The sequence below is a fragment of the Etheostoma spectabile genome, chromosome 2 (genome assembly GCF_008692095.1).
Source record: "Etheostoma spectabile isolate EspeVRDwgs_2016 chromosome 2, UIUC_Espe_1.0, whole genome shotgun sequence".
In the NCBI taxonomy this organism is placed as follows: Eukaryota; Metazoa; Chordata; class Actinopteri; order Perciformes; family Percidae; genus Etheostoma; species Etheostoma spectabile.
This window is the reverse complement of record NC_045734.1, coordinates 5,116,898-5,135,372: the sequence shown is the minus strand read 5'-3', so window position 1 is coordinate 5,135,372 and position 18,475 is coordinate 5,116,898. Positions and strand designations below refer to the sequence as shown.

Below are 18,475 nucleotides of genomic sequence, written 5' to 3'. Positions count from 1 at the left end.
TATATATATATATATATATATATATATATTGTATCCTTGTCCCCTCTTAGTTGATTAGTCAAATAATCTGTCATTTTGGTCTTATTTGACAAATGTTTTCTCATGCCAAATAATTTATTTCCAAGAAACTTAAACAAGCTTTTCTAGACTTAATGGTCCCTCAAAACGCACAGAACTGCTGATAAAATCAATAATTGATTAGTTGAAAGATTGATATGAGTTTTTAGTCAAATTTCTATAGTCGAGGACAGCCCTAATAATACTGAATGCCTGTATAAATGTGACTGCCATTGTGTTTGTGTGCAGGTGGGAGTCTCTTATCCTGATTCTCATGTATGCGCTCTACATCCTCATCATGAAGTGAGTATTATCATCTAAAACAGCAAATGTCCAGAGTTACCTGATTAGCTGTATTTAGTCTTATTCCTCTGTCATTGGCAGGTTTAACGGCAGGGCACATCGCTACTTTGACCGTCGAAAGAAGAGCTCTGTGAATCTGTCCAATGGGCTAACAGGAAGCACTGATCTGGAGGATAATATCACATGTGATGCTACTGCAGTCCTGCTCAAGAAAGGTAACAGTACCCGCTCTATTTCACACAGGCCTTGTCCTCTACGAAGACTCCGTAGGGTTTATCTGCTCATTTCCATGCGAACATTTACATAGATATGAAGGCAGCTGGGGCATCACTCCTCATCTATTTTGGTTCAGCTCCAGGACAAGACAGTCAAGGATGACTTTTCAGACAAAGTTCTGTCTATTTTGTCCTGGGATGGTTGCCAGCATAGATCCTCAGTGCTAAATGCTAAATGCACCATGCTGTCTGTTTTTTTGGGCTGCGTACCAGGGTAATTAACTAGCTAAATGAAAATTCAAAACTATTATAATTGCTGTGTGCTTGGTGAGACGATGGCTGATGCGTGATCCTTGAGCTCCTTGTCAGGGGGTCAGCCCTATGGTCCCACAGCCCCATGGTCTCACAGCCCCATGGTCCCACAGCCCCATGGTCCCACAGCCCCATGGTCCCACAGCCCCATGGTCCCACAGCCCCATGGTCCCACAGCCCTATGGTCTCACAGCCCTATGTTCCCACAGCCCTATGGTCTCACAGCTCTATGTTCCCACAGCCCTATGTTCCCACAGCCCCATGGTCCCACAGCCCTATGGTCTCACAGCCCTATGTTCCCACAGCCCTATGGTCTCACAGCTCTATGTTCCCACAGCCCTATGTTCCCACAGCCCTATGGTCTCACAGCTCTATGTTCCCACAGCCCTATGTTCCCACAGCCCTATGGTCTCACAGCCCTATGTTCCCACACCCCTATGTTCCCACAGCCCTATGGTCTGACGGCCTTATGGTCCCACAGTACTATGGTCCCACAGCCCAATGGTCCCACAGGCCAATGGTCTCACAGCACTATCTTCCCACAGCACTATGCTCCCACAGCCCAATGGTCCCACATCCCAATGGTCTCACAGCCATATGTTCCCACAGCCATATGTTCCCATAGCCCTATGTTCCCACACCCCAGTGGTCCCACAGCCGTATGTTCCCACAGCCCAGTGGTCCCACAGCCCAATGGTCTCACAGCCATATGTTCCCACAGCCCTATGTTCCCACACCCCAGTGGTCCCACAGCCCTATCTTCCCACAGCCCTATCTTCCCACACCCCAGTGGTCCCACAGCCCAGTGGTCCCACAGCCCAGTGGTCCTACAGCCCTATGGTCCCACAGCCCAATGGTCCCACAGCCCAGTGGTCCCACAGCCCTATGGTCCCACAGCCCAGTGGTCCCACAGCCCAATGGTCCCACAGCCCAATGGTCCCACAGCCCTATGGTCCCACAGCCCAGTGGTACCACAGCCCTATGGTCCCACAGCCCAATGGTCCCACAGCCCTATTTTCATCTAAATTAAAGATAGATGAAATTAAAGTCCCTCTATTTATACTCCTTGCATGTGAAGAAGAACTTCTCCTACTTAATGAAGCTCGCTGCTGAGCTTCCATCTCCCTGCCCCGCATACAGAAACTCTATTTTCCACCAGGCGTGTCTACGCTGCGTGCTGGCTGCACCGTGGTTTTATTCCGGGAAATTGTCATTTGGTGAACTGATTGGATGCTCTCGCTGTTCCACTTCCTGCCCGGCTGTATGAACGCCCCGCAGCTTGCGTGAAAATAGACCTGGCAGTGGAAAAAAGGGATAGAGGAAAACCACAAACCAGCTGCAGACCAAGCCAGTGTCACTCCTAAACTGAACAATCTCTGGGAGTGTGTAGATGAGACAGAATTCACTTGAGTGAAATGAACGCCTGCCCATCAGCAACACCAGAGCATTCTCCTGCTTATTAGCGTGGTGGCAGCCCGCCTTGCATCTGGTTCGGATAACTGAAGCAAGGACAAGGAGACTCTGCACAGCCTCACAGTAATCTCCCTGCTGGCCCAGTTGATGGTAGCAGGATGCAACTGGTGCAGATGAATCTGCCATACCCTACCAGAAGTGGTGGGAGATGCATTCAGATCCTTTACTTAAGTAAAGTACTAATTCCACATGCATTAAAAATGTTACTTAAGTGAATGTATGTAAGTATCATCAGGAAAATGTACTTAAGTATTAAAAATAAAAGTACTTCATGCAGAATAATCCTCACGTTAGAAACTGCAAACAATCCAGTCCAATACGATCCAAAGGGTTTAATCGCCTAATCATGTCAGCTGGACTTGTAGGCCGTTATATGTTTAATAGCAGTTTAATTCATGATAAAACATCACATTTTTTTTTACATGTGTTTTGTGTGGAAATCTTAATTTGTAAAGTAACTAGTGTAGTGGGGTAAAGGGTACAATATTTCACTCTGAAATGTAGCAGAGTAGAAGTAGAAAGTGGCATGAAAAGAAAAGACTAAAAGTACAAATACCTCAACATTTGTACTGAAATAGAGTAGACGTACTTAGTTACATTCCACCACTGCATACCTGCAATGTTGCCAGTGCCTTTGGCTATGCCATGGTTTTATTTATAATAAGCTTTAGAGTCGGTTCAGTTCAGAAAGAAAACTAAAATTTCCTGGGTCCTCCACTGTCAAAGGACGGACTGTTTTTGCCACCCAGCACTTCCACTGATTACTCTAGTGTTTGCATTTTTTTTGCCTCTCTCTGTCCTTAAACATAAGGTTTAGTATGGGACACAATAACAGAAGAGAACAGCACAAGATGCTGGCTAAGGCCCGCACACGTCCTTGCAGCCTCCAACCGGCTTCAGCACAGCACAGCCTGCTCTGTCAGCTGGTTGTGCCTCTGGTTCTCTGAGCGCTACCCCAGAGAGAAGCAGTCACCCTGCTAACTCGGTCCTTGGGGTGTGCTGAGGAGGCGATGAAGAGAATCAGGGTGGCAGGTGGCAGTGGCTGGATGCGTTGAAATGGTCCTCACAGAAGCCAGCATGGACCTGGACTATTGTACCATCAGATTTTTTGGGGGGTCGGGGGTAAACTCTTAAATTGCTATGTTTATTGATGCCTCTCTTTTGATCATATACTACCAGATTGGGTATGATTAAGGTTGGTTTATTATTTTATTGTTTATTGAGGAGCCCCATAAGTCATCACCGTAGTGAAGACTGTTCTTCCCAGGGTCCAATACAATACAAACATAAACAAATATTATAAAGCAAAAGACATACTGCTATGTCAAAACACAATGAAACCATCCTGGATTTTATAAAACAAAAGGCACAGAAGCATGCTTTTCATGTTATAAAAACATAAAGTGTAATCAAATATATAGTAAAAAAAGAAAGAAGACAACAGAAAGGAATAACTGAATCAAACGGGTTAACCTTATCTCATTACAGATTACAGCTTCTCTTAGGTTATTTTTGAAGCTTGAAATAATTCCCATTAGGAAAAAATGTGGGGGGAGGCTGTTCCATTTGGTTACAGCTCTAAACATTACCATTTTTTTAAGAGTATTGTCTCTGGGGATTGGCAGGGTAAAGGCGTAACCTATGGCAGTCTAGTATCATAAACATGTCCACCATTGGTAGGTCATAGCTGTGAGAACAGCCTTGTGGGTTTGCGTCATATACAAATATTCTTTAGAAATTCTTGGTAGACGGTATCACCGTGGCGTCACTCTAATGGAAAAAGTTGCAGATGACTTCAATTGAAGATGTTTGTGAAATCTGCATCTTGTCTCTTTCGGTTTCCATTTTGAGCCGTAACTGTCACATTTAAAGATATTTAGTTAAACATCGAGGCCCGACCTATCTGACATTTCTGCTGTGCTTATTTTGTGTCCTGTGTTGCTTTGCTAGAATCTTTGATAATCCAAATCAAACATTAGTAACAGCGACATCTCCCCGCCGGTCAGACTGACTGCTAGTTTGGGTGGTGTCATTTTCTTTAGACCGTGGCCCAACAAATAAATGATATCTCCACCCTAATGTTAGTGAAAGTGTTGACATATGAAAGCATCAAACATGTGTTTCATATTTGCTCAACGCCGTTAAATTGTATGTACGTGATGCAGGAGATTTGTACCTAGAGGTTATAGTAAACAAACATTGTGATGGGGTCTATAGCCTTAAAGGGAAATGACAGAGAGGCTCACAAGTCTTTGAGCTCGAGTCCAGGTTAAGTCTCAAGTCACTCGTGATTATAAAGAGTTTTGTATCACCAGCTGCGTTCCATCCAGGCTGCTCGGAACACTGCATAGCTATATATAAGGAATTAAAAGCATGTAATATGTTATTCTGACTCATGTATCTAGTATCATACAGTAGCAGCTTTAATTAGTTGTTTGGTATATAATATATAATTGCAAGATGACAAAAAAATGCTTTACTCAGGATAAATGAACGTAACCTATTTTTCTCTTACCAAGCACAACCATGTTATGTGCACTGCATCTACACCTAATGACAGCCTATTAACTACTGTCAACAACCCCCAGACTCTCAAACTCAGTGTAACATTAACCATATAAAACTGTAACATTATGTGATCAACAATAAAGCCGTAACTGGTTTGCACCCAAGATTAATAATTAACACGTCTTTTGAGGACGAGTCTCGAGTCAAGTATGAAGTCACTGTCTATGCGACTTTAGTGCGACTTGAGTCCGAGTCTCAAACTTGAATCCCCATCTCTGGGAATTGTTCATATGAACCTACCATGGCTGACATTGATAATGTTAGTGTTGCAACAGTTCAGGCAATTAATAAACAGTAAAAAGGTGTTGTAACAAAGGGGAGCTGCCTGTTGAACAGACAGGGTGGAATTCACACCGTTTGCACATTGCTGCGAGCCTTCAGGCACAAGATCTTTTACATTTCAGGCCTGGAAGAAAATGCTGCCATCACATCCAAATGTGGAACCCTGTGGATAAATTGAAATTGTTTACTGCCACCGCAAGCCTGTTTGAGAAGGTGAAAACACGACACAATTGCCAACACAAGACTATCCCATGCTACGGGTGGCCTTTGCTCGAGGGTCTTAGCAGACAACATTGCAGGCACATTCTCTTGCAACGCAGTGGAAATCTACCACATGCATTTCCATTTCCATTGCAAATCTTCTTCAGGTTAGATAGCTAATTAACCGTAATCAGCTGTAGGCCACTGAACAGCTTGAAAACGTACCTTCAAGATGAGTCAGTTTAAATGCTAATTGCCTCATAAGCTAGGGTCAGCAGTGCAAGCAGACTTGGCTGTCAATCAAACGCATACGCAATCGGAGGCTCGCAGAGTAAAGCTGCAAAAACACCTTTTTCTTTCACAAATAAAATATTGACTTAAATTAAAGAATCAAATCGCACATCCAGAAATTCTTCTGTGCAGGTGCATTGGAAAATATCATCAAAGGAAAAAATGTCCCACTCTGTGGCTGGGTTGGTTCAGTGGGTAGAGCAGGTGCACATGTACTCAGATGTTATTTCTTGACGCAGGGGTCCCATGTTGGAATCCGACCTGTTCCTGCATGTCATCAACCGGGCTTAAATACATGTTGCCCCTCCCATTCTGTGACCCCATTTGTGGGACAATAGACAATATCTTTTCAATGGCAGTATCTCTCAGTCAACACACGTGTCACATGTCAACACAACATTTCACTTTCATACAGGCATTCAGTATCTTAATTCAATTGCAATACCACATACAACAATTTCATATCTATATCAGGAATATACACTGTCATGACCTGGCTCATGCGCAATGAGTTTTGTTGTCATTACTTAGAATTCCTCATGGGGGAGGCAGAAACTACACATTATAGCTGTAGAAATAAATTTCAAAATCACTTTACCCGTGATTTTTGACTGATGACTGATTAATAGGCACTGCAGTTAGATGAACGTGTGTGTGTGTCTGTGTGTGTCTGTCTGTCTGTGTGTGTGTGTGTGTGTGTGTGTATAATTACTTTCTGTAGCTAACTTCCACTGTAAGCCGTCGGTGCTGATGGTGGACGAGCTGCTGTCTGCGTACCCCCACCAGCTGTCTTTCTCCGAGGCCGGCATGAGGATCATGATCACCAGCCACTTCTCCCCCAGAACCCGCCTCACCATGGCCTCCCGCATGCTTATCAATGAGGTAAATACACACTCAACTCTACATACACTCACATATTAATATATTTTAAGGCCTTTATTTGGCAGGACAGTTTAAGGCATGAAAAGGGAGAGATAGGGGGAATGACAGGCAGCAATGGGCCCCAGGTTGTGAGTGAACCCACAGCTGCTGCAGTGAGGACTGAGTCTCAGTATATGGGGTATATGGTCTAACAGGTGAGCTACCCAGGCGCCCCATTTATCATTTTTTATTGTCACCGCAATATCAACTGGCGCAATAAACACATCACTAAAGGCTGCGACATAATGCGAAAGACAGAAAAAAGTAAATTAACATGAAAATATCAATGTTTAAGGAGCTAGAATCAGAGAATTTTTCAAACCGATTGATTATCAAATTTTTTTTGGCGAATGATTTAATAGTCAATTAATAAATTCATTTTTGCAGCTCTATTAATGCCTTCACAAAACTGGTAGATGCACATTCACATGTCATTCTTTTTCTAGTGGTGCCTTTTATGTTCAAATCACTTTTCAGTTTGTTCAATAAAAGAAATGATTCCCTTTCATTTAATTAAGTTCAACAAATAATTTGTTGTATTTTAGCAAAATACTGAAAGCAGCAAAAAATGCAGAACTGGGTACACTTTAATATTTGTTTATCCATCGCACTTGACATCGTCATTGCAATATTCAACGTTATTGCACATTGCATATTTTCCTCCTATCGTGAAGCCCTACTCCTCATAGAGCTGTTTCTTTTCATCTGTATGTGTATGCATATGTATGTGTATACAGTATATTCACTTTTTTTATATACGCACTTATGTATAATGCTGTTTTTACTCTCTCAAATATGGATATTTCCTGCTCTTTTCTGTTTAAATATTATGTCATATTAAACTGAACATCTTTGGGTTTTGGATAATAGACATTTAAAGACATTAACTTGGATTTTGAGAAACTGGGATGGTCATTCTTCACTATTTACTGACATTTTTGTTGACCAAACACTTAATTGAGAAAATATTTGGTCGATTCATTTATAGCCCTGGTTTTTAGCCATATGTCCATTTCTCTGTTCTTTAGAGATTATCAAAAAGCCAGAGTCAAGTTCCCTGGATGTGTTTACACTTCTTTGGCCACTAAATCTGATAAATATGTGTGAACACTGCGTTTGACTCTGTGTTGAGTTATGTGGTTTTACATGCTACAAGCTAATTCAAATTGGGAAAAGTTGAAAAGCAGCAAAGCTACCCTCAAGTTACTTTGAAAAAATCCCTGCCAACGCAGAGTCTTAGCATGAATGCAAACTAAATAACCCTGTCTGGGTTCCACAGAAGAGGGAGTGGAATGAATGTTAATTTTCTTTCGGATATTATAGCCAACATTTTCTCTCAAGCACCTGTCTGCTGCAGACTACAGTCTGGATGTAAATCCAAACCAAACAACCACATTTGGACTGAAAGAAGAGAAAAGAACATTAAAGGGTAACTTCCGTTTTTTTTTAAGATGATTGTTTTCACGCATTTTAGGCCTTTATTTTCCATACGAAAGACATGAAAGGGGACCGAGGGGGAATGACATCCAGCAAAGGGACGCAAGTCAGAGTCGAACCCGCGGCTGCTGTATCGAGGAGTAAACCTTTCTATATGTGCGCCTGCGCTACCTACTGAGTTAACCCGGTCACAGGAATATTAATATAAGTAATATATACGGGAATAATATAATATATATTTCTGACAACATTATGGAAAGGATTTTTAAGGAGGTGGACCTTTCTGTTGGGGAGTAAGATCCTTTTTTTTATAACCCTCATGTTGTCCTTGGGTCAAATTGACCCGTTTTCCTATATAAATGTTCTTTTTAATTCCCCAAAATAACATGATTGATTCCACACAATGCTCTTTGGCAAGTACAAATCTCTACTTTCATTCATTTTGGGGCGTCTTATTCAATTCTGAAAAAAAAAATTTAAGTGGTTTGGAAATAGTATTGAGGAAAAGTTGACATATTCCAGTCTGTGATTATCCATCAACTCCATTCCTTTAATTTTAGTCTAAATAATTCCTAATTTCTGCGTTTCTAACTCAAACATTAGATACAATTATAATTTCCTATAAATGAGGTTTATTGACCATAAATTCCAAAAATAACTGTTAAACTGAAGTGTGACAAACATCAAACAAAAGCATCAAAAGTGATGAAATAAGGGACAAAAACGTAAGCAAAAATGCACATTTGCCCCATAGGGTTACATTGCAGCCCGGTCTGTGGCTGTCGGTTACAGGGTTCTCACTCAGTACTGGAGCAATGAAAAGGATTGTTGTTCTATCAGTCACTGTACACACAAAAACATAAGATAATAAGGTCCAGGTTGAAAAACCCCAAAATTACCCTTTAACTTTTGTTTCAGAGAAATAAGTTTTTTTCTAATTTCTATAATATAAAATCAAAACTTAAATAGTTAACTAGGACTCAAAATGGATCTGACACACTACCATTCATGTTACGCAACAGCCATACAAAATTTCCAAATATGTTAATGGAAGTATTTAAATCAAAGCTTAATGTTGTGTGTAATAATGTTCCATAATCCCTTCCAGAGACAGAGACTGATCAACACCACTGAGACCCGAGTCAACCGCATCACCAACGGCGACTCTGACTCGGCGGCCAGGGCTCAGGGGAGGCGGGGCTTAGAGAATGGGATGGGCGGAGCTGAGCAGGGTCTGAACGGGAGGTGTCGACTTCAGCTGCTGGAGTCTGGGAACGAGACGGAAAACGAAAACGAGGACAATGAAAACAATGAGAACGACGAAGAAGGAGAGGGAGAAGACGACAGCAATGGCCCCCTGCTGCCTTTTAAAGTGCCAGGTACAGCACAGCTGACATGTTGAAATCAGATGATCCCTGGCAATAAATATTGTCTTTTTTTTGTTGCAGATCAACATTGGGTATTCATACAGTTGCAACACTACAGCAGCAACCAAGAACATGTATGATTGTAATTATTTGGCGGATTCTAAATACATCAATGGGGAGGCACAGTAGCAAATAGCAAGACTTATGTTAAGAGACTAAAGAGCAAATCCAAAGTCAAAACAGGAAAGAAAAACTTCCTTTGCAACTACTACCACTATTACAGTATTAACATACAGTATGTGACCCCCCTCATCCCACACTTTCTTCCCTCTGCCCCCTTTAATGTTTCAAAACTGGTCCCCATGCCCTATCCTCCTCCCTGCATTTGTCGATCTAAAGCCTCTCCAGGATGGAGGACCTCACCCAGTTCTCTCAGCTACATCTCAAATGAAGGCAGAGCGTCGGAAGGTTATATACATTATTTTAGCCAGTACAGTACCAAGATACACTGGACATTTGTCCCTGTCCGAGTTCAAAGCTGTGCCATTTGTAGACCCCATAATGGCCACAAGGGTGTGGGGCTCCCATTGCTTGTTAGTGGTTTTCAAGAAGTAATCAGATACAGAAGACCAGTATGAGTAGAAATTAGGGCGTGTCCAAAGTTTGTTGTTGGTGCTGTGTATCACTGAGGCCGTCATGCTATCTGCTATCTTTGTCCCTCCAGCCGGAGCATGTAACAAGCTGAAGTGGCTAGTAATGTGGCCACTGTCCCTGCTTCTGTTCCTCACCGTGCCCAACTGTGCCAAGCGGCGCTGGGAGAGGTGGTTCATGGTCTCCTTCTTCACCGCCACCATGTGGATCGCCGGCCTCTCCTACATCATGGTCTGGATGGTCAGTCCAGTCGCTCTCACTCACAAACACTAGCAAATTGCACTTACATGTCACAGTTGCATGTGGGTCTTTGTAGTTTAGTTTAAAGCTTTAGTGCGTAACTTTTTGATATTATTGAGCATCCGTTTCATTTAAGCCGTTTGAGTTGCTACAAAGCTTCAGAAGTCTTTCTGCGCAAAAACTTGAGTGAAGAGTCCATCATGTTATTTGAATCCTCCGTTTTCTCCTTGGCTACGAGCAACTGTATGGAGGAGGGGTGGGGGGCGTGCGCGGTCATGGAAGGCTTGTATTATGTGGACGCGCCGACAGTTGTAGTCTTTATTTGATTAACTGTCTGAAATATATATATATATATATATATATATATATATATATATATATATAAATATATATATAAAAAAGTAGTATATGTTTGCTTTCAGGTAACTGTGATCGGCTTCACTCTGGGCATTCCAGACGTTATCATGGGCATCACCTTCCTAGCAGCAGGCACCAGCGTCCCGGACTGCATGGCTAGTGTTATAGTCGCACGGCAAGGTACACACACACGCACGCATGCACGCACGCACACACACACACACACACACACACACACACACACAGGTGAAAAAGCCCAAAGTCTTCCCCAAAGGGACTTACCATTGCCAACAGAAAACACTGTTCACCAACTGCTCCAAACAGCTCTACTGTAGTCCAGCCTTTACTTCAGAGACAAACGTGTGTCACGTTGTAACACACGTTATAATATTGCGCATGTGTGACTTCCAACAAAGACGGACCAGAAGTGAGATGCCTCACTCTGTAGCTAAAACGGAGAGATCAACACACAGGGTGAAAAGAGGAGCAACAATGTGCAGCAAAAATATGGTGTTTTTTTGAAAATTAAACTATGTAAACCCATTCTAAAATAATCTCTAAATACAATTATGAACCGGAAAATTAGCATAATATGAAAACTTTTAGTAAACGTTTTAATACAACACTGTAAAAAACAATTGTGTGTTTACTGGTCTAATAATGTGAGTTGGACTTGCAGGCCGTTATATTGTTGGGTAGTTTAGTTTATAATTAAACATGTATATTATAAACTACATGTGGTTTGTGTGCAAATATCTTAATGTAAGATAAAGATAAAGTAACTAAAGCTGTCAGATGAATGTAGTGGAGTAAGAAGTACAATATTTCTCTCTGAAATGGAGCGGAGTAGAAGTAGAAAGTGGCATGAAAAGAAAAAGACTCAAGTAAAGTACAAGTGCCTCAACATTTGTAATTAAGTACAGTACTTGAGTAAATGTACGCAGTTACATTCCACCGTTGACACACACACGCACACACACACACGTGCAGGAGTTTGAAATCACTATTTGTGTTGGATGAAACAAAGCTGGAATGCTGTTAAGAGGAATGGCGTGACTCAGCACAATATTGCTTGTCATAATTGACTTGTCCCCTGTCTGTATCCAGACCTTGACAGTGTTTCTCTCCCTGCATCAGGTCTGGGAGACATGGCCATCTCTAACTCCATAGGCAGTAATGTGTTTGACATCCTGGTGGGCCTGGGCCTGCCCTGGACCCTGCAGACACTCTGCATCGACTACGGCTCCAACGTGAGTGCCTTTCAGCTCCACCTCAGGACATTCTGCTGGACTTATACTCTTTAATGATAATCTTTGTTTATAGAGCACTTTTCAAAATCCATGTTATGAAGTGATTCACAAAACAATCAAACAGACCGGTCATAAAAACATACAGTATTTTTTCACAAATCACAACCTGCGTGCCTTGCCGTGTGTACGGTACTAGGAGGTCAGAGAGCATGGGTGTGAGCCCTTGGAGGACCCTAAAATTGATCAATAATATCTTACAATCTATTCTAAAACATACTGGGACTGAAACCAGAAGAGAACAGAGCTGTGTTCTTAACCCTCCTGTTGTCCTCAAGTCAAATTTTACCTTTTTTAAATGTCTACATCTGAAATATGGGTTTCTTTTTAACCAAATGACCACAAAAAAGGATGGATTCTATGCAATGCTCTTTGCAAATATAATTGATCACTTTCATTGAATTTCGGGAGAAAATTGAAATAGTTTCAAATCAGTATCTTGAAAAAACTCATCCACTCAACATACGTTCCACTGATCTTGACTATTAGTCAAAATAATTCATAATTTATGCTTTATTAACTCAATACTAGGTATAATTCTATACAAATGAGGGTTATTGACTATGGATTCCAAAAAGTACTGTAAAACTAGTAAGGGGGTGTTAGTGAAATCCCAAAAATAAATAATGTGTCAAATGTCAAAAAAAGGAGGACAACACAAGGGTTAAAGGACGTGAACAATAGTAATAATAATGTATTATTCAGTGCAGATCAGTGCAGTAAGGGAGCGGTGCACAAATGCATCCACAGCTGATTACGTTTCACACAGGAATAAGTTATTTGGAATAGGTGTAATACAAGTCCTAATACAGGATGTGATTCTGTGCATGTCAGGATAGAGCAAGAGTCTCTGTCTTAGTTTGTTTGGACCTGACCTTTGTATAAGAAGCGCTGACACTATATCTTCTGTGACCAAATAGTGTAATCTCTGTGTTTGTCTCCTCAGATCTATCTTAACAGCAGAGGACTGATATTCTCTGTTGGACTCCTGCTAGCCTCAGTTTTCGTCACAGTGAGTACCAGATTTGTACAATTCACTGAACTGGGCTGTCCTGGCAGTCCTGGGGGGCTTAAGCCCATTCATCCAATATCTTTGTAGTTTTTTTTTTCTAAATATATATATATATATGGGAATTTTAAAATACAACAAAAAAAACTAACAAACAACAGCTTAGACAAGACATGACCAAATGAGAGGGTAAAAGTAGAAAATGAAGAGGACATCCATCTCCAGCCCTTCCAACCTACCGGACAAAATACATCAAATGACATCCAGGACAATAATGTAGACAAATGAAAAAGGTTACAAGATCTCTGTTTTGTTTGTTTTTTTACCAAGAGGGTACAGTGATAGGCTAGACTGGATTAGGAAACCCTTGTAATATGTAAGATGGCAGAGTGGGCCCAATAAGGTAAGGATCCCAGACTTTATACAGTGGAATGTTTTCATTGGGAATGCACTCCATTACAAGATTGGGCCATGACTTTTTTGTTGGAGTGATGTCCTTGATCCAAAAAGCCCAAAACAAATCCTAGCGGCAAAAGTCAATAGACTGAATAGCCTTTTTTTGTTGACATTGATGATGAGTAGATCTTGAAAGCCAAGTAGGAGGCACGTAGATCTAACACTATTGGAACACCAAATATAACACATAAATCAGAATCAGCTTTATTCATCCACAATGCTAGACCAGGAGCTTTGTAGCTTCACACATGACCAGGAACAATAGATGAAACTGCCAATCTCAGTAACATTTACAGCAGAGCAGAGACACGTTAGGGTCCATCTTACTTTTGAGAGCAGGCGTAACATCCACGCAATGTATAATATCTTTGTTGTTTCAATCCAACTATAGCATACTTTTATCATATGATGATGACCATCATTTTCTGTTATCATTTATAAAACCCTAAGGCTACAGGTTGTTGTTAATGCAAAGGTAGGAGCGAGATGGCTGAAGGAGACATGTCAGAGAATGGGATCCACTGGTCCAAGCTCTCTGCTTCTGGGCAGATTTCTGAGTCTCAAAGGGGGCTTAGAGTGTTGTGTAATTACAGTTTAATTTACAGTTTTCCGTCTTTTTGGTTTGGCACACAACTAGGCGGACTTAAATTCATTATGAACGTCAATTGATTTACGGGCGGGATCAAAAGTTGTGAACGGCTGGATTTTGGCTTTGGGGCTTGAGTTTGACAAGTGCCTTAAAGTGCTCATATTATGCTTTTTGTCTTTTTCCTTTATTGTGTTATATATCTTTTTTGTGCACGTTATAGGTTAACAAAGTAAAAAAGCCCAAAGTGCCCTCCAAAGGGACGTACCATCTCCAACAGAAAACACGGTTCACCAACTGCTCCAAACAGCTCTACTGTAGTCCAGCCTTTACTTCAGAGACAAACCTGCATCACTTTGTAACACGTCATAATGCTCGCCCTGCTGCGAGCGTGGCACGCCCTCCCGCTAAAACGGAGAGATTCACACACAGGGTGAAAAGAGGAGCTGCAGCAATGTGCAGTACAACAAAAATATGGTGTTTTTTGAAAATTAAACCACGTAAACCTATACAAGTTCTAAATTCCATTATGAACCTGAAAATGAGCATAATATAATATGCACTTTAAACTAGTTCCTCCTCTCCTGTGTGCAGGTTCTCGGTGTCCATTTGAACAATTGGACTCTGGATTGGCGACTGGGCTTGGCCTGCCTCATCCTGTACACCATCTTTCTATGCTTCTCCATCCTCATCGAGTTCAACGTCTTCATCTTCGTCAACCTCCCTATGTGCCGAGACATCCACTGACCTCCCCTCTCCTCTTCTTCTCCGTCTTCCTCTGGTTGAAGGAAGAAAACCCTCTCCCGGCTTCCAAGTCCTATGTTTTTTATTTTTTCAAATAGAATATAGAGTACTATATGAGTTATCTTTGGTGCAATACACACAAGAAAGAAGACACCGGATGTTTTTTTCTTTTTTTGGGGAGGGCGGACAGCAGGCGTGAGAAATACCAACAGCAGAGATGGCTGCTAATCGTCTAATGAACCACAAGGTTGGCTAGAGGGAACTTAACTGTATTTACACAGTTAGGCTACTGTTGGTGAAGAAGCTGCTACTGTAACTGACTGAGAGAAGTCCTGCGCCAACAGAGATTTTTAGCTGGAATGTTTGTTACTCTTTGTACAAGTTTGGATATAAGCACACCATTAAGGTACTTTTAGGTAAAAAAAAAAAAAACTGTCTTTCTGTGTATATATTTGAAGATTATATAAGTACTTATATTAGCTGATATGTGGGATTCTCTTATGCACAACTGGATCCGTGTTGCCGAGCTGAATGATGCGATGACAGTGACAATATTATATGTTTTACTTTAGTAATTTGGTCTGCCAGTTATTCAGTCAAAATGCTTCAAGATGTCTCACATGCGTGGTAGCAGCCGACACAGCATGCTGTACAAGCCACAAGTCAACTCGAGCTTTGCACTTTGACAGGCAGAATCTAGATTGTTAACACTATTCACAGACTTCATTCTTGTTTGTCTCTCTACAGACAAATCCAAGATCATGTGGGCTTTATTTATTTCTCTGTAATAAAACCCACATATGAACAGGATGTGCCTGGAGCTGACATCTAGCACTGTCACTTTATTGATTAGAGATCTTTTTCTATTATTGCAAAGCGTCTACAGGTACTCGAAACATTTAACTACTGAATTTAAAGTTCCCTCTAGACGGTAGACCTCTTGTACATATTGAAGAATTAGTTTTTAGTCTCGGAGTTGAGTAAAACATTATTACTTCTTAAAGCCAAAAGTATTATTAGAATAGGAGTAAGAGTCTTAGATGTGGACTTTTGAGCATTAGCTCGAGTACACTGTGTGTGTGTGTGTGTGTGTGTGTGTGTGTGTGTGTGTGTGTGTGTGTGTGTGTGTGTCACAGTCTTGAGGGGAACCAAGGACATCACTGTTACTGGGAAGACATAATCATGATTTATTTATGAATTAATTTATTCAAAGATCATGTCTGAGCACCAGTTTCAGCCCTTTGGATCGTGTACAGTGTATTTAAACGGGACGTTCTCCGCTCTATGACCACGGAGCTGTACAATGTACTGTACCTAATATATAATCTAAGTACTGGAAACTGACTTGATGTTGTTTATATTTAAGAATAGAACTTTATAATGTATAAGTTTTGTATAGTTTGAAAAGATATCGCAAGATTTCTATAACACAGTGTTTTTTTTGACAATGCACGGCCGAGTCAAGTTGCCATGGAAATGTTTGAGGATTTTGGTGAGATGGCCTAAAAAGAAAAAAATTGCAATGTTTATCCCAGGTCCTAATATAGGTGGAAGATGTTGCCCCTCCCCTCGCTGGGGCTGGGTATTGTTAAAAAATGTTCCATACTAATACTGTGCCTCTGGTATTGGTTCCTGAACGATATTTTTTCGATTCAAATTTTATAAAACCCATTTTAACAAGAAAAAGAAATTACACAATATGGCACAAATCTATTTACTAATTACAAATGTATTTATTGATCCTACCACGTGAGCCCCGTCTCTGTGTAATAGTGATAAACCGATTTAATTGGCCGGCTGATATATCGGGCTGATATGTGCGTTGTTCCGTGTATCGGCATCGGCCGATATGCGGCTGCTGCGTTCGCCGATAGTTTTTTCCATGCACTGCCCCTCAAGCACTTTATTTTAATGGCTACTTTTCAGGTTTATTGTTTTCTTAAATTATTTAAATGTATCGACAAAGGACATTTAATGATGACCTGATTATATCTGTCTTCTAATATGTCCTTGCACAGTTAACCATATGCAGTGCACCCATCAATATGATGCACATTGCACACATAATTTGGGTGATATGAATGTAAGATGGCTCCAGAAGTGACACTGATCTGTGTTTTTGTTTATCATTTTTAAAGAAATGCCAGAGCAGATTCCAAAAACAAATCCAGTGTGGCAGGCTTTACATTTTTATGATGTAAATTGAGGAAGCCAAAGCAGTATCGGCTCCAAATGTTGGCTCAAAAGAATCGGCAGCCCCTATTGGACATTGTCTAAGGCTGATGAAAAAAAGAATCGGCATCGGCACTAAAACATCCATATCGGTCGACCCCTACTGTGTAACGCACAGTTCTTCCTGCGTGTCTCTACAACCTGTAAAGTTAAACAGACAATCCCAATCACTATCAGATCATGGGTAAAAGCATGCTGTATGCTTACTGGCTCATTGACGCTGATGAGATTTACGCCTTAGGTATTTGAATTTGGTATTAAGTGACAAGGCATTTTTCCATACCTAGGAGTTAATTTTGGCCGGTGCCTAAAATGTTTTTAAATTCGGTACCCAGCCCTACCCCTTGTGTGTTGAATTAATGGTGAATCATGGATGTGAAGATTCCCTTTTGGATAAAAAAGTGCATCCTGACATCCTTTGAACTTTCACAAAAAGTTGTTTCTTAAATCACAGTGCTTTAACTCTCGTGCCAACCCTTGTATTTAAGGCTTCAAAACCAATGCTTGAGGCCATTCTCCTGCTTGTCAACAGTATTGCCACTCTGTTTCAGCATGTGTTCAAACAAAATGTGGAAGAAACTATTATTTTACTTAATTATTTTGAGAATTCTCATGTTAATAGGTAGGTGTTGATGCTCCTCCAGCGGCCACAAGAGAGCGATGTAGAGCTGTGTGACGTCTTCAGAGATGGCTGTTATTTTACACACTCAGTAGAAAGTGGTTTGGGTATTTTTTCAGGTAGGCTACCTAGAGATATTAAATACTGGTCGGTTTGCATGCCTCTTTCATAATTCCGATTATTTTGTGTGTAATTTATATGCATTTTCCAAAAGGCACTGTCTTGATTATGCTGTTCATATCAGATGGATATGCTATTAGAAACACAGATGTTGGAATGACTTCTGATGAACAGTTATATTTGAAGATATATACTGTGTTTAGAATGTAAGCCTACAACATTTAGTTTTCAGCTAATTAACATTGTTTTATGCTCATGTCTTTGGAATTGTTTGTAAATCCTCATTTTTGTTGATGATGACCTCTGGGCAGAGCTCCGAGACATAGAGAGATTAAGATGTTGGCCTTGTTCCCAGTGGTCTTCCTGCAATAAACTGATTTACATACACAAATCCCTCAACCACGTCTTTATGAGCTTTTCGCTGGACTGACCACTTCATCATTCACTTCCTTATTTTGACAGAAAATGCCTCAAACTGATTCATCGATTATTAGTCTTGCTTTGCCAGACCTTCCTGCACAGCGCTGCGGAGGACGGGCTAGTGCACACAGCATTTCTGGGATAGGAGAAATGTGCGCTAGTTCAGTATATTTTAAACCAATCAAAATGGTCATGACCGGCGCAAAATACTGCACGGAGCACCGGCGCCTCTGTAAAATCGCCTCGGGAAGGAACTTGTTTTGGTGGAACGTGTGCGTTGAAAAGTAGTTTTAGTCGCGCAACAGAA

The 18,475-nt window shown here is 41.1% G+C and overlaps 1 protein-coding gene across 1 annotated transcript in view; it reads left to right on the top strand.

The window, feature by feature from the left end:
- Window positions 1-18,132, top strand: part of LOC116696413 (sodium/potassium/calcium exchanger 3) — an 82,170-nt gene extending 64,038 nt beyond the window's left edge. The window contains exons 9-17 of the mRNA XM_032527409.1: window positions 307-360; window positions 442-575; window positions 6,424-6,584; window positions 9,169-9,439; window positions 10,152-10,318; window positions 10,741-10,855; window positions 11,813-11,925; window positions 12,929-12,994; window positions 14,628-18,132. Of these exons, the coding sequence (XP_032383300.1) occupies window positions 307-360; window positions 442-575; window positions 6,424-6,584; window positions 9,169-9,439; window positions 10,152-10,318; window positions 10,741-10,855; window positions 11,813-11,925; window positions 12,929-12,994; window positions 14,628-14,780 (1,234 nt within the window). The 3' untranslated portion in view covers window positions 14,781-18,132. The remainder of the gene's footprint in view (window positions 1-306; window positions 361-441; window positions 576-6,423; window positions 6,585-9,168; window positions 9,440-10,151; window positions 10,319-10,740; window positions 10,856-11,812; window positions 11,926-12,928; window positions 12,995-14,627) is intronic.
- The last annotated feature ends 343 nt before the right edge of the window (window positions 18,133-18,475 follow it).